Raw genomic sequence first — 13,915 nt, forward strand, 5'->3', positions numbered from 1 at the left:
TGAGGGCTAAAGCGGAGGTCTGTGCCGGGGTCTCGCCGCGGGTGATTCCACCGCCGTCTCCCCTCTTCCCGCGGCGTTTCACAGAATGACTCAGGTTGAAAGAGACCACAGTGAGTCATCTGGTTCAACCTTTCCGCTCAAGCAGTGTCGTCCCAGAGCACATGGCACAGGATTGCATCCGGACACTTCCCGACTTTCTTCAGTGAGGGAGACCCCGCAACCTATGTGGGCACCATGTTCCACTCTGAGCAGTCATTCACGCAGTAGTTTTTTTCCTCGTATTTAGGTGGAATTTTCTGTGCATCGGTTTCTGCTCCTTGCCTCTTGACCTGCTTCTTGAGCCTGCGTCTGTCCTCCTGACACTCCGCCCCCGGGGACACAAGTTATCCACGCTGAACCTCCCCCAAGGGACAGCATGAGGGGGATGTTTCCCTTGTCCCTGACGAGGAACAGCGTGGAGAACGCGGCAGGAAAAACGGCACCGGGAAGTCTGCAGTGCCGACACTAGCGAGTAGGTTTGTGTAGGCAAGAGACACAGCAGGTGTAGGTTTTTCATCGCTTAGTGGTTGCATGTGGAAAGGAGGTAGGAGGAAAAAGCTTCACCATGACTCTTACTTCCTCAAAACATGAGGAAGAGTGCATTCCTATTACCAAGTTAAAATACATAAAAATGTGGGCTTTTATCCTACTGAAAGTTGAGAAAAATCTATGTTTTCACATTTTATTTTTAGTATCAACTTGCCGTGGGAAGGATGGAGCTGACTAGTGCAGAAAATCACAAGCATCTTCCCCCCTATGTGCAAGTCAATAAAACTGTTACTCAGGACAGAGCCCTGATGCACCACACACCCCTTCCACCAAAAAAAAAAAAAAAAAAAAAGCATTTATCCCAGCACACACCTGAAGAAAGGGTGTGTGGAACTAGGAGAGGTGTGGGGGGAATTATGGGGAGCTGAAACAAGGGTGGTTCTGAAAGCATGCAGAAATGTAAACAGGCAGCAGCAACAGAGGAACAGAAATGGTATTGGGGAATTTTGTGCCACCTCATTTCTGCTTCATACAGGGTTTTTTTGAACTTTATCAGGGTCCTCCCAGTTCTCTTACATTACTTAACTCCTCAATTCTTTGCCCCCTTCTCATTATCTACAGGAAATAACCACTACCCAATACCCAGCAGAGTGGAATTACTATCCAGATATTTCTCCTCATAAACTGCACTCTTACTCTCCTGCCCCACAATTGGGAATACAATTTTACATGCAGGGGATGACTTGTAGTGACAGACAATCCCTATCCTGGAACATGCCTGTTTGAAATCACCTGCAAGAACCACCTCATTTTGTGTAAATGGCTGGTGTGCTACAGCTGCTGACTAATTTTAGGATGATGGTCTGCTTCTACAACGGGCATGTCAAGATCTACATCAATATAATTATCAAAACAAAAAATAGTATTTTTGCCTGGATTTGCAACTCGTTTTCTCCAGGAACCAATTACCATGCTAGCTTTCAGCTTAAGAGGAGGGGAAGGAAGGCTAGCATAATGTGTTTCCATGATGGGAAGAGCTAGATTTACAGAGGGGATAGAAACTGTGCCAGTTGGTAACATACATTCATTGGTGACAATGGGGGCTTCTAAAATGGTACCTGTGTGTAGAACTGACTAAAATCATTCCAGTGCTGGTCAGGTAGGAGCTGAACAAATTTAAAACAAGCTTCCTTTTTCATGCATGCTGAGAATATTAAGGTAAGCTGTAAACACAATTTTCTCTTCCACATACATGTCAAATGCAGCTACACTAGACATTTGCTCTGTAAATTCAAGTGCTGCTTTATTTACTTATTTTACCTATTTAGAACAATTTCCATATGGTGACATATCTTTAAAGAAACTCATGACTCAGAAATACTTTTTGATGTAGTCAAACAACATCTATTGATGTGAGTCACTGAAGTTAAATAAATGTCATTAAAAATGAGACAAAACAAAAGGCAAATATATATATATATCTCCAGCAGAATGACAGTGATCATCACCATTTGATCAATCTTCCCTGTGAGTTATATCTGCAAGTTACTTTGAGGTAGCACTAGAAAGAAGCTGTTGGTCCAAGAGCATCCCTGCAAAAAGAAACATTCACGGCTTAAGTACCATTTAACCTTTTTGAACACTTCAGTCTTCACTGGTTTTTAGCCTGTTTTTTTCTCCCTGTTCACTGACTGCAGGATCATTAGCCCCTCAAACCATGGTACTAAAGCTTTTCTGTTCAGAGAAGTGGAAAACAAAAACATTACTCTTCTTCAAGAAATAAGTGGGTTTTAGGTAAAGGCACTATCTATCACAGCTAGATACAATGAAGAGTTTATAAAACCAATACTAAGATTCTTCAAAAAAAACCCCTTCATCAGACTTAAAAAACCCCACAACATTTCATCTGGGTAAGAAAGACAGAACACAACCAAAGTGAAATAGATGGTGTTGAAAACATTGCTCCAAATATTTTTATATTTCTACTGCAATCGGCTCTTTGTAGAACTGAGAGCAGGCATCTGTATGATGGACATGTTCAGGTCTTTGTGTAAGCTTGCTAATTCAGGCAGTAGTTGGACCAGCACTGGAAGTTTCCTCAATTAAAAGTCTCAGCAATGAATGCCAGCAGATCTGATGCACTCATTTTTTCCCCAAATTTGTGCTTACACCAACACAGAAGCTTTCTCAGTGTGCATTTACAGTAAAGAACTGTGCTGCACACAGTATCTTGATCCCACATATGCACTCCTAACTGGTAAGCAGTATAGACTAGAAAGGCTCAGGAGACAGAAAACAAAGAGAGCTATTTAAAACACTATCACATAGGCTGCAACCAGCAGACTCCCCCTTCACCTCACTTTTCTTCTGTGCTGACTAAAGAAAATATATTCCCCAACATCTCTCAGGTTTGCACAAATAATGGCCCAAACAACCTCTCCCACTACATTGCATAAACAGTATTTTCACTATATGGGTACTTTACAGCCCAAACCAGAAGGTGCATGTCCAAAAAGACTCTCTAATGCAGAGTTTGGAGACCTTGCTGAGATGTAAAATCTGCATAAATATAGTGACTACAGACTCTGAGGTTTATGTGCTGTGCTGATACAGTGCTGATCGAAGTGAAATCACACAACTACATGGGCTCCTTATTACATAATTCACACGTGGATCAACCTTCCAAAAGCTAAAAATCAGTGGATACTCTATAGTATTTCTACCAAGCCAACATACACCCTTAGGATCTGATAACACAATGAAAGGTTCCCACAAATTACTTGCTGCAAGTGAAGTATGGTGTTAGGTAATGCTATGCAAAGCAGGATATGCACTTCAAAGCAGAAAGTTTCCAGGTCTCTGCCTGGGTTATAATCTCCCAGCTTGTGATGACGGTGCTTGCTAGATACAAAATCCTTTGCCTAGCAACTGGCTTGTATTACCAGGCTCAGGCACCACAACTGTGCACTACAACTGAAGTGACATCAAATCCAGCATGGTTTTTAAAGTTTAAGACCCCCACATCCAAATTCAAGCGGCCTGCATCTACTATCTTCAGTTTCCTCCTTCTGCAATCCTGCGAAACAATTCTATACAGACACACAATTCCCTTCCCCATCCAGATTCTCTTTGCTTCATTTATTCCACTTTCTGTCACATTCCCATTAATAATCTCTCTACTGTGACTCTCCAAAGACTGACCAGTTCACATCAGGGAAACGTTCATATACAAAATTCCAGTTTTCAGCCACTTTGCAACTAGTTCTCTCCAAAGCAGGAAAACATTCTAAGACTGTGATAGTAATCTCCCTGCCTAAATTAACGGCTTTTGTTTGCTCTCTTTCTACATATGCAATGCACAAAATTCAGGAAGAATGAAGTTCCTATATCACACCAGAAGACCTTTCTAGTTTAGTGCATCTCTATTTCATGGGTGGGACTTAAAAATCCCAGCTGAAATTAAACTGTGAAAAGAGGGAGATTCTGGTGAGCAGGTAGAAGGGACCTGCTGTGCCAAGTCATCACTCTGCAATGCAGTACTAGATTCACATTTAAGAACAGCATATAGGTTATGACCACCACTTCAATGTAATTAAGTCATTAAAGGAAAAAAAAAACCTGCCATCCTAGCAATTATGGTTTAGACTGCCCCCAAAACACACATCAGTACCAAAATGCCTTCAGTAGCTTTAGTAGCTTTCACATGTATTAGCTATATGATTATTTATACCTTTTTCTCTTCAAAAAGTATTCTTTTGTTTCCAGCCTGAATTTATTTCATTGTGTATATTAAGCAGTAATAGGAGCTTAAGACCCTATGACTGGAAAATACTTTATACCCTTTCAGATAATAGTAGTTTAGAGGAAGCCACTCAGAAGTTCCTGTCTTAAAGCAGAACTTTCTTCATTGCCATCTCCCCTAACCTCTTTTGACTTGAATACTGAGAGCTGTCATCCTAAAATGTTATAGACCTCATCACTATGAAACATCTGAGCATGAAGACTGAACAAATAACAGATGTTTAGGATAGGTGCAACTTAGTTGAAGAGGATACTGGGATACTCTAATTCCTGATGGGTTTTTCTTCCCTCTTTAAACCACAGGGTTTTCTCCAAGGATTTTTACGTGTAAGAACAGGTATTATATTATACCAGTTTCTTTGCTGTAAAAGGTCAGATGAGAAGACTAACAAGAAGGGTAGAAATAAAATTATCAGTAGGTATCATCCTTAGTCTTTGGAATGTTTGCAGCTACAGCAGTTCTGAGTTTACCCTTCTGTATGTTCAAACTGGACAGCATGTTAAGAGTAAAAGCTTGTAAGATTGCCTAGACATCTTGGGAGTATGTGAGAGCTTGCTCTTGCTAGTGCTGATGCCCATACCAAAGACAAGTGAAATATCCCTACTGCCTCCAGCTAAGCTCCACAAGCCAGAAGGAGAAAGTGTTTTGCATATATAAGTAAAATCCCTTGCTGGCCAGTTTGCAGAAACAAAATTTTATTTACACAGGCAAGTCTATCTTTAGACCCCATTGAACTCTTTACATTTCTAGAATATTTCTAGAATATTTACATGATTTCAAGATGCTCCAAGTGATGAACAAAACAAAACAAAGAAAAAGTTTACAGAAACTGCCAAAAGCATAGCAAAAAAAAACCCCAACCTATCATTGTGCTTTAAAACTTATGATCTAGAGTAATGTAGAAGAAATGTAATTTTAGCACCTTGGTCATAACGGTCATGCTATATAAGACACTTAAATAGCAGAGGGGATGTCAGAAGTGACCGTATCCAGAGGCTGCCAGTGACAATTCATGAGGGCATCATAGAGTTCTTCACTTGTCTCCATAAATTGTCTGTTCATTTCATCAACATCCAAGTACAGCTGTGGATCTAAAAATAAAAGTCTGGTAAGTATAAGTGTCAGAACTTGAGAGGCTTGCACACAAAAACCTGAAGTAAATGCCTAATAAAGTGTACTTGAGGTAAATTTAATGATTTAACAAACTTAATAATACACCTAGTGAGATGTTTTTTCACCTAGAATTTTAACAAAGCTAACAAGTCCAGCTTCTTTTGGAATTAGTGTCATCAAATGCTAGGACTGTACTGGTATTTCCACATCAAGCAGAGATTTTGGGATAATTAAAATTTTTGGACACCATTACAAGATATCTCTACTAATGAGCTTAACATAGAATAATCTTAACAGAATCAATACAAAGATCTAGTACCTTTTCCAACAGACCATTCTGGACAGAGAATGAAAGCAAAGTTACAAGAAGCCTACTGCAAAGCATTGTTGACAATGTCCCCTTCTACTTGACATAGTGTACACTATTAGCTTTAAAATCCTACCTCATCTTAGCTATAACTCGTTCTTTACCCAAGAGTCACTGGCTTGTATTGTTAAAGGGCAGAAGTATGGCTAAATGCAAGCTGCAGTGATAGAATTATCATTACCTTCAGTTATTAGGTCATCATTGATTTCAGTCATAGCTGAAGCTTCCTGAAAAAAAGAGAAAGTATTCATAGTCAGTTTCAGAAAGCATCACAAATACAAAATTTTATGCTCCCAAACATTCCCTTCCTCCCACAGCTATAGAATAAGCAGGAGCAGGTGGTGTTTGTTGGGAAAGGGTTTCTTGTGGGGTGTTTGTTGCTTTTTAATGCTTTGGTTGGGTTTTTTGAGAAAACCATAGTGCAGTTCCACTTGAAATGCACTTTTGGAAGTAGTAAGATGATCATATCTAGGTCAGCCAGTTGATCAATTACAACTATTCTTTATTTTGCTTTAAGCAAAGTACATCCAAAACACAGGATGAGAGAAACACTGCAAAAACTTGCAGTTAGAACTGTTATTTGACATACAAGAACAAATATTACTGCATAAATATCTAATTCTACAAATGCACTCAAGCAATTAAATCCAAAAGGTCATGTTGACCATAACCTTCACACTTATCTGACCGCATGATTTCAGTTTTAGGACTTTTTTGCTCTGATTTACACAATCCATATGACTTGTTAATTGTGGGGGTTTTTTTAATTAACTATGTAGCATCTTTACCTCAAAAACAGCTGGAGCCATAACAGCATCTCCTAAAGAGCAGTCTCCAACAGCTTGCATGCTATCATAGGGAGTATAGGAGCTGTAGTTGTAGTCAGCATAAGGATCGTAATTCCACTGTGAATAGTAGTTCTGATAATCTTGATAATAATCATTATAGTTGTATGACTGGTACCGCTGGAATTCTGCTTTCAGTCTGAAACATGAGAAGGTATATACAGTTAAGAGTTGCAGAACAACTGTAAACCCAATGCTGAAGTTAACAATTTCACACACTTCCAAATTTATGAAAAAACTTTCCTAAAGTTTCAGGAAGTCTTATGTCACAGCACAATACACCTCATGTTTATGAAGAGAGCAAATGCTCACCTTCAGCAATGCCAAAAATAATTATTTCTCGGGATTAATTGGAGTTACATTTATCTATATTCAGTTTGGATACTTCTGGTATTGTTTAAGCAACTTACTGATAAAAAAAATTATTCATTAAGATCAGAGACCTTTACCAAGCACTGCTTTTTTAAAGATACTTTAAATGTTTAATTGTCCTTCCATCTTTTGTTTTGTTAACACGAAATCTTGTTATTTCCAGAAAGAAGGGGTAAAGTCAGATTATCTATTTCAGAGAAGCATCTGACACTGCCTGTCAATTTACCACGTCTACCTTCACCTTCTCAAGTTTTGGTCCATGAACAGTTGCCAAAGCTTAGCTGTCAGGCGAAGTCAGCACTGCCATTATCCAGAATGAAGCCAAAGCAGCAGGAAAATTACAAAACTTATTAGTTATGAAGACCAAAGGGCCAGGTGATTAGTTTTCACTGCTTTCCCTCTCCTGAGCAGATTTTTCCCAGTCAACTTCAAGTTGACTAATGACAAGTATCAATGAACAAGAATAGTCTGTTCTAAACCAGAGATACAACACATGAAAAACATTGGGACAAATCAGCTACACATTCCAAGAAATCCCCTATGCTAATTACATACAAGCAGACCTCCTATGCTTGCAGTGTCCAATGTCTGTTTATCTCCACTTTGCTACAGAAAATTCAGATTGGGGCTTTTTGCCAAGACCACAAACTGAAGGAGCTCAGAAATAATTTCCAACGTAAGTGACTTAATGACAAACTACTCTGATGGCTGAATTTTTGGATGCTGTGAGAGCACAGTACTCAGCCATTCAGAAACAGGTGTAGATTAGAGGTGTGTGTATGTCAATACTCACACTGCATTTCTGCTTCATTACTGGGAAGCTACACATACATTCTAATAAATAGGTATTTTATTGTCTTACTACTGTAACAAACAAATGATGTTTCATGTCTCCGTCTTCTGCTTCCAACTTCTCTCCTACATCCATCTCTATGGGAAAGAAACATCTAAAAATGCTGCTGACATTCTTCTGGACAGTAGAAGTGAAGAAAACTTTTTTTGGGATTTTATTTTCAGAGCAAGTTAGTGAAAGCAAATCTGGACAGTGCTCTCTTGGGTAAGGGCATTTCTGTTCCAAAGCAATAAGGCAACATTGGCAAAATTATCCAGGGAAGAGAAGCAGGAGGTGTTATTGTTAGCCTTCTAACAGAACACACAAACTAACCTCATGAATATATACTGAAATTGTTTCATAGACAGTTCTATTTTTGCCTGTATTCTGGATCACAGTTTATCAAATTTGGTATCAAATCTCTAACTGCATTGTTTTAAATAACTGTCAGAAAAAAAAAAAACAACTCTCAAATCAAATCAACTTTCAATTTCCTGCTGCCCTAATCACTTGAGGAGCAAAGAGCAGTATTCTAAACAAACTGCTCAAGCAACATCTCCTTTGGCTTCTTCCCCTCTATATTCCGTGTTTTCCCGCTAAAGAGTTCCTTCCTCTGCCAGCCTACTTTAAAACTAACAATGTGCTACCTTGTCTAAGCCAAGGGGAAAGGCCCAGAAGAACCTCCTAGCATAAAAAGAAGCACTTCTTGTCCCTTCTACCTTCTTCAGGCCCAAACATGAAACACAAGTACATTCAGCTTCACTACCACAAGCATTAAGGCTGGTCACAGCAGCAGCTAAACCCAAATTATACAATCTGGCTAGACTTAAGAGCTGGATTTCCCTAGCAATCCTCAACGAGGCTGATGGATCCAGGCAGTCAAAACATAATGCTTCTTAATTTTGATTTTGCATCCTGTACAGCCATTATAGCAAGGGCCACAGTCTTTACAAAGGCAGAGCTAAAAAAATCCAATTATTCAGAATTACTTTATCAATGCACAACTCATTTGTTACCTTTTAGAAATTCCTATGCTCAGCCGGATTCGTTTTCCCCCCAGACCTGGTGCATTCTGGCAGTCTTGCAGTGCCCTCATCTGATCACCTTGCTCACCAAATCTGACAAAGGCATACCCTCTACAATTTTCAAAAGGGAGAAAACAAATTCTAGTATTCATAACAGTTACAAAGCCAATTAATTCAATTTCTGTCTTCATTAAAATAGTAGCTACTATAGCTTCTATTACCTAAGCAACCTCTCTGGCATGTGCGCATGCACAGAAGATGCTTTCACAAAATTAAGAACTTGGGCCAGAAGCAAAAAGCTTTGTTGATAGCACTAAGATGCAACTTGCTGAAAGCCAGCAAAACAATGTATGTTAACTGCTATCTGTGTAAGTAACCAGATTATACATTTCTGCACTTACAGCAGTTCAGTATATTCAATATATCAGTATTAACCCATTCCTGTGCTCTACAGCTCTATCCTTCTTTCTATATTTTGTCTCTCAGATTTCGAGTTTCTTGAATTAGTCCATTACAGCCAGTGTTTTCTGAACAGCAAATTCACTTATCCCTGCTTCACTCTCTGCCTTGCCAGTCTAACTTCTACTAAGATTTATTTACTAATACTAGTATTTCCATCTCCCAACCCCCTAAGATTTGCTAGGCCTTACACTTTTCTTCCATGTGTAAAAAGAGAATTATTTTGTCCTGAGTATTGCACTAAGTGGACACACTGCTGTAAGTAAGCACAGATGTCCATGCAGAGCTCTCCTTTCTCCCACCATCTAACCGCTTTCATGCAGATATGCATTTGGCTGAATTGAATCTTAACCCATTAGTTAGCTAAAACTAACCATAAAGTTTCAGAACCCCAAGGATCTAGGTTGGTAAAAAATAATGCCAGAGAATCTCTCTTCCTGCCTCTGAAGAAAATACAAAACCAGTTCAAATCTAAGTTCTTATATATTACTTATAGCAACAAACATACTGACAGCAGTAACACATTTTCACAGGCATTACCTGGAATATCCTAGCAGGTCTGTTGCTATTTTGCAGTCAATACATGAAGGGTACCTCTTTAGGAAATAGTCATAGAGCTGAAAATCATCTACTTCTGGAGTCAGCTCCCCAACAAATATTGAATAGTCTGGTCTTTAAAAAGATAAGAAAACCACCATTAAGTTTGAGAATAATCCAGTTCATGTCATTATTATATAAGCAAATAGTTATTACTGGACAAATAAGGAGACAAAATATGAAGAGAGTATTAACTGCAAAACTCTGCTAAGCACTGTACAGAAGTGCAATGCCATCACTCCACCAAGTTCTTAATTTCTCTGAGTCCATTCTACTGCTTTTTCAAGCATTTCAATAAAGACTCAAATTTATCAAAGGATCTTTTTAGAAGTTGGTTTTAGAAACTATTATTTGTTGTCTGAAGGGCAGGACACCCAAAAACACCAAGAAAAAAAATATTAAGTTACGGCCAGAATTCAAAAAGAGCTAAGACTATTTTGACAGCACATCTCAAGCGATTATGAGAGAGATAAACCAGGAAAAAAAAAACATTATTTAAATGGCAATACAATTCCATAAGCCATACTTAGTGTATAGGCACCAGGTGTGCCATTTCAGGATTTTTACAATAATTGATAACATTCAGTAGTCATTAGCAATTTAAACAGATAAAGGGTCAGAGCTGCTCCTTTCTAAAGGTTACCTGGTTGTGTTAGTACTACTAGGGACAAACTCTATTCTTCCGGGTTTTATTTTGTTCTTTTTCTTCCGTTTCTTCTGGGGTGTTCTCCACCAGCTGTAGGCCTGGAGACATTCTCTTTTTTTTGCCATCAAGTCCTGTAGGGAGAAAAAAAATGACCTTTATAGTATTTAGCCTCATTTACATTCCTCCCTCCCACTCCCCATCACCACAGGTGATTTCCCCATATTCACCTTGCCCTTGAAAGAAGCCTGGGGTCCCATTTCTCCCTCCGCCTCCCATGAGGGAAAGCAGCCTCTGGGGAAAACGCCTGGCAAAAATAACAGAGCCAAAGGATTGTATGAACAGCCATATTCCCCTGACTTGTCAAGCTGGCTAAAGGATTGACAGCTTCCTTTGGGAATTAGGGACAAACCAGATAGCCTTTTGATGCTGGCCAATCCTAAATGTTAATTAGCTTCAGGACTGGACTGTGTTCCGCTTGAGCTCCAGGATGCAAAAAACCCTGCCGCAGCACAGTCTGCACGCTGAACAGGCAGGGATATTGTCACTCTTGCCTAGAAGGAATCTCCACTGTCCCTATCTCCCCTCACCTAGGAATTCTTCTGTGAGATGCCTCTCCTCACTACCCAGCAGTGAGTCACTCTCCCAGGCCAGGAACAACAAGAGGCCGATTAATAGAATTTAAGGAGAAAGCAGACCAGGAACAGGCACTAGATCAGCTGAGGGAAAACTCAAACCCAGATGCAAGGCCAGGAGGAAAGAGGCATAAAAAGTGCCTCTAAGGGAATTAAAAAAAAAAAAAAAGAAAAAGAAAAAATTAAGGGAAAAAAAATACACTAAAACCCCAAAAACCACAGCTCAAAAAGGAAGTGAGTGGGGCAACTACACAAAAGAGGAGGGGAAACAGCCTTGTTAACACCGGTTGTCTCCCTCAATGAAGATTCTGAAGAACAAGGACTTCCAAAAATAAGAATGATGTTCCATAGCATTTACTTACGCAGGCTTTAATGTTCTTCCTCTATAACATCTCCACATGTATCTTATACAGAGAGTGTTATGCGCAAGCTCCTTCAGAAGAACTCGCGCTCAAATAATGCAAACTGCAAAGCTTAATGTAATGCCCCCCAACCTGCTTGAGCCGACACAATGAAGTGTCCTGAGGACAGTTGCCGGAAGAAGTCTTAGGACTAAAAGAACACCCAACTCAGAGCAAGCTAGCTATGTCAGCTTTACATTTATTAGGAATTCTGAGTATGGTTCTGGAATCTGTTTAGGCACTGCATGCCTGTATTTCTGACTAAATGATCTTACCTGGCTTGCCATGGTTCAAACTGTCTTCTGTCTTTCTCGAACAGTAAAACTGCGCAGGTTCAATTTATTACACTCCTTCAGCTGTAAAAATGTAGGGGAGAAAAAGAAGATAAAGGATTTTATCCTCAATATTAATTACTTTCAAGTATGTTCACCCCACCATATGCTTTAATGTTATTAATCCAGAACTTAATTTTTTAATTAAGTTCCAACTTGTCACTGCTTAAACATTGGAGATAAAAAGGATATATGGCCAACAGGATTATGATTAGATGTAATCTTCACTGTCCTAAACTGTAACAGACCACAAAGTTCTCCCACTGTCCAAAGCACTAGAAAATTCTAGAGATTAAGTCCCCTATACCTTACCCTTAATTCTGAAATACCTACATATAATAACCCAATAATCCAGAAGATTCTAAAATAGTTAAAAGCAAGGCAAAAGATGGAGGTTTCAGTCTGTTTTGTACAACCTCGTCAGTTTCTTCCCCTTTTAGCCAAATTTAAATTTACTTGTACCACAAACTATTCAGCTGAAAACAAGCAGTGGTACACTTCCTATGTGCTAAAGGATATGAAAAATAAAAGGAGGATGAGGACACAGCACAGGCAAATATGATCTTTCTCTGCACCTTTTCTCCTCCCTCTCACCCTCTCCACATACACATTTCACTCATTACCATCAAAACCAAAACCAGCAAATAACATCTTACTGCCATCACTAAACCAGTGGACACACTTTCCTGAAGAGCTATGTATCTCTGTTGATCCCAATATCCTTTCTTTAGGCTTTTTCTCCTAGTCATCCAACAAATATAAATCTGTGCAAAAACTAATTTCATTTGCAAAATACTCTGCATTTACTTCCACACACAGGTGTTCTTCACCCCTACTGATTTCTTACATCTGGTGTATCCTGTGCAGATACTTGATGGCTGAAGTTCTAGTTCCCATTTCCACGCAGGAATTTATGTAATGTTTTAGATCTTGGCTGATTAAATCCACAGCCACATAATGAAATAAACACAGAGCATCTACAATGCCTTCAAGGCTTGCCTGCAGAGTTCAGAGCACTACTTGGATTAGACTAACTTGACACAGGATAGCAATAAACCATAATTAGAGCATCCATGCATGGTGCTTTTCAGAATAACTATGGACTTTGTCCCCACAGCCATTGTGAAGCCAAGAAAGAGTCAAGTACAAACAGGCGTAAAATACTAGTAAGGTTAGTGTATGCTACATTGAGCACATGCTAACTGAAAGTAATTGTGTTCATTATAAAGAATTATCAGCAGCAAATTCTTCTTAAGGCTGGTCATTACTAATGCAAATATCCATGTAACAATGTTCCTGTAACGTTAGCTTTCAATAAAAAGAACCATGAACTCCTCCATGCTCTCAACACTGAAATACTGATTTTTGAATTCACAACTGCACAGAAACTTTTTTTAAACTTACCACTTTTCACTCGTGCAGAACTGATGGAAGATGGCACGCACGACAGAGTGCTCTTGTTGCAAGAGGCTATCAGGAGGCAAGTGACAGAACTGCTTCTCAGTAGGTTATCACCAACTTTTATGCAAAAACATACGCCTCCCTGTCCAATGTTCACCTTTTCACTAGAAAACAAGATCATTTTAAAAGCAGTTAAAACAGCATGTACCAATATAATACATTTTTTACATTTGCTTTAACTGTATCTACAGTCACAGGTAGCTTTCATTTAAGCAGCTTCAATCTCCATAATTCAAACACATCTTTAACTGGATTACACATACACCATAGCAGTTTTTTATTTTATTCCACTTTCTTGCATTACTACGTTCATACGGGCAAAAAGGTGGGCGAAGCTGTTCACAGCCTGAATCGCCCCTTCAAACACTGCTCACGCAGGCAGCGGGCAAACCCCCCCCACTTCCTTTGGCACTAATTTCGCTCACACGAGGCGCAGGGCAGGGCACGGGGGTGAGGGAGCCTCCCAGAGCTCTTGGGGCCGGCGCGGTGACCCCGGCCAAGCC

General features: G+C 39.5%; 1 protein-coding gene across 5 annotated transcripts; it reads right to left on the bottom strand.

Moving 5' to 3' along the window:
• Window positions 1–1,805: 1,805 nt before the first annotated feature.
• LOC102035850 (tRNA selenocysteine 1-associated protein 1-like) lies at window positions 1,806–13,517 on the bottom strand. Of its 5 annotated transcripts, XM_031056974.1 has the most exons (10): window positions 13,356–13,511; window positions 11,895–11,975; window positions 10,814–10,890; window positions 10,584–10,717; window positions 9,884–10,015; window positions 8,876–8,995; window positions 6,599–6,794; window positions 5,992–6,037; window positions 5,253–5,421; window positions 1,806–2,120 (listed from the first exon to the last, which is right to left on the bottom strand). In XM_031056974.1, the coding sequence occupies exons 3-9, from the start codon at window positions 10,841–10,843 to the stop codon at window positions 5,285–5,287; spliced, it is 795 nt and encodes a 264-aa protein (XP_030912834.1). In that variant the 5' UTR covers window positions 10,844–10,890; window positions 11,895–11,975; window positions 13,356–13,511; the 3' UTR covers window positions 1,806–2,120; window positions 5,253–5,284. The 5 variants fall into 5 exon arrangements, with proteins under 5 accessions (XP_030912834.1, XP_005421041.1, XP_005421043.1 ...); XM_005420984.2 differs by having other exon boundaries at window positions 1,810–5,421; XM_005420986.2 differs by lacking the exon at window positions 8,876–8,995 and having other exon boundaries at window positions 1,810–5,421.
• Between the last annotated feature and the right edge of the window lie 398 nt (window positions 13,518–13,915).

Source organism: Geospiza fortis, unplaced genomic scaffold (genome assembly GCF_000277835.1).
Source record: "Geospiza fortis unplaced genomic scaffold, GeoFor_1.0 scaffold104, whole genome shotgun sequence".
Lineage (NCBI taxonomy): Eukaryota > Metazoa > Chordata > Aves > Passeriformes > Thraupidae > Geospiza > Geospiza fortis.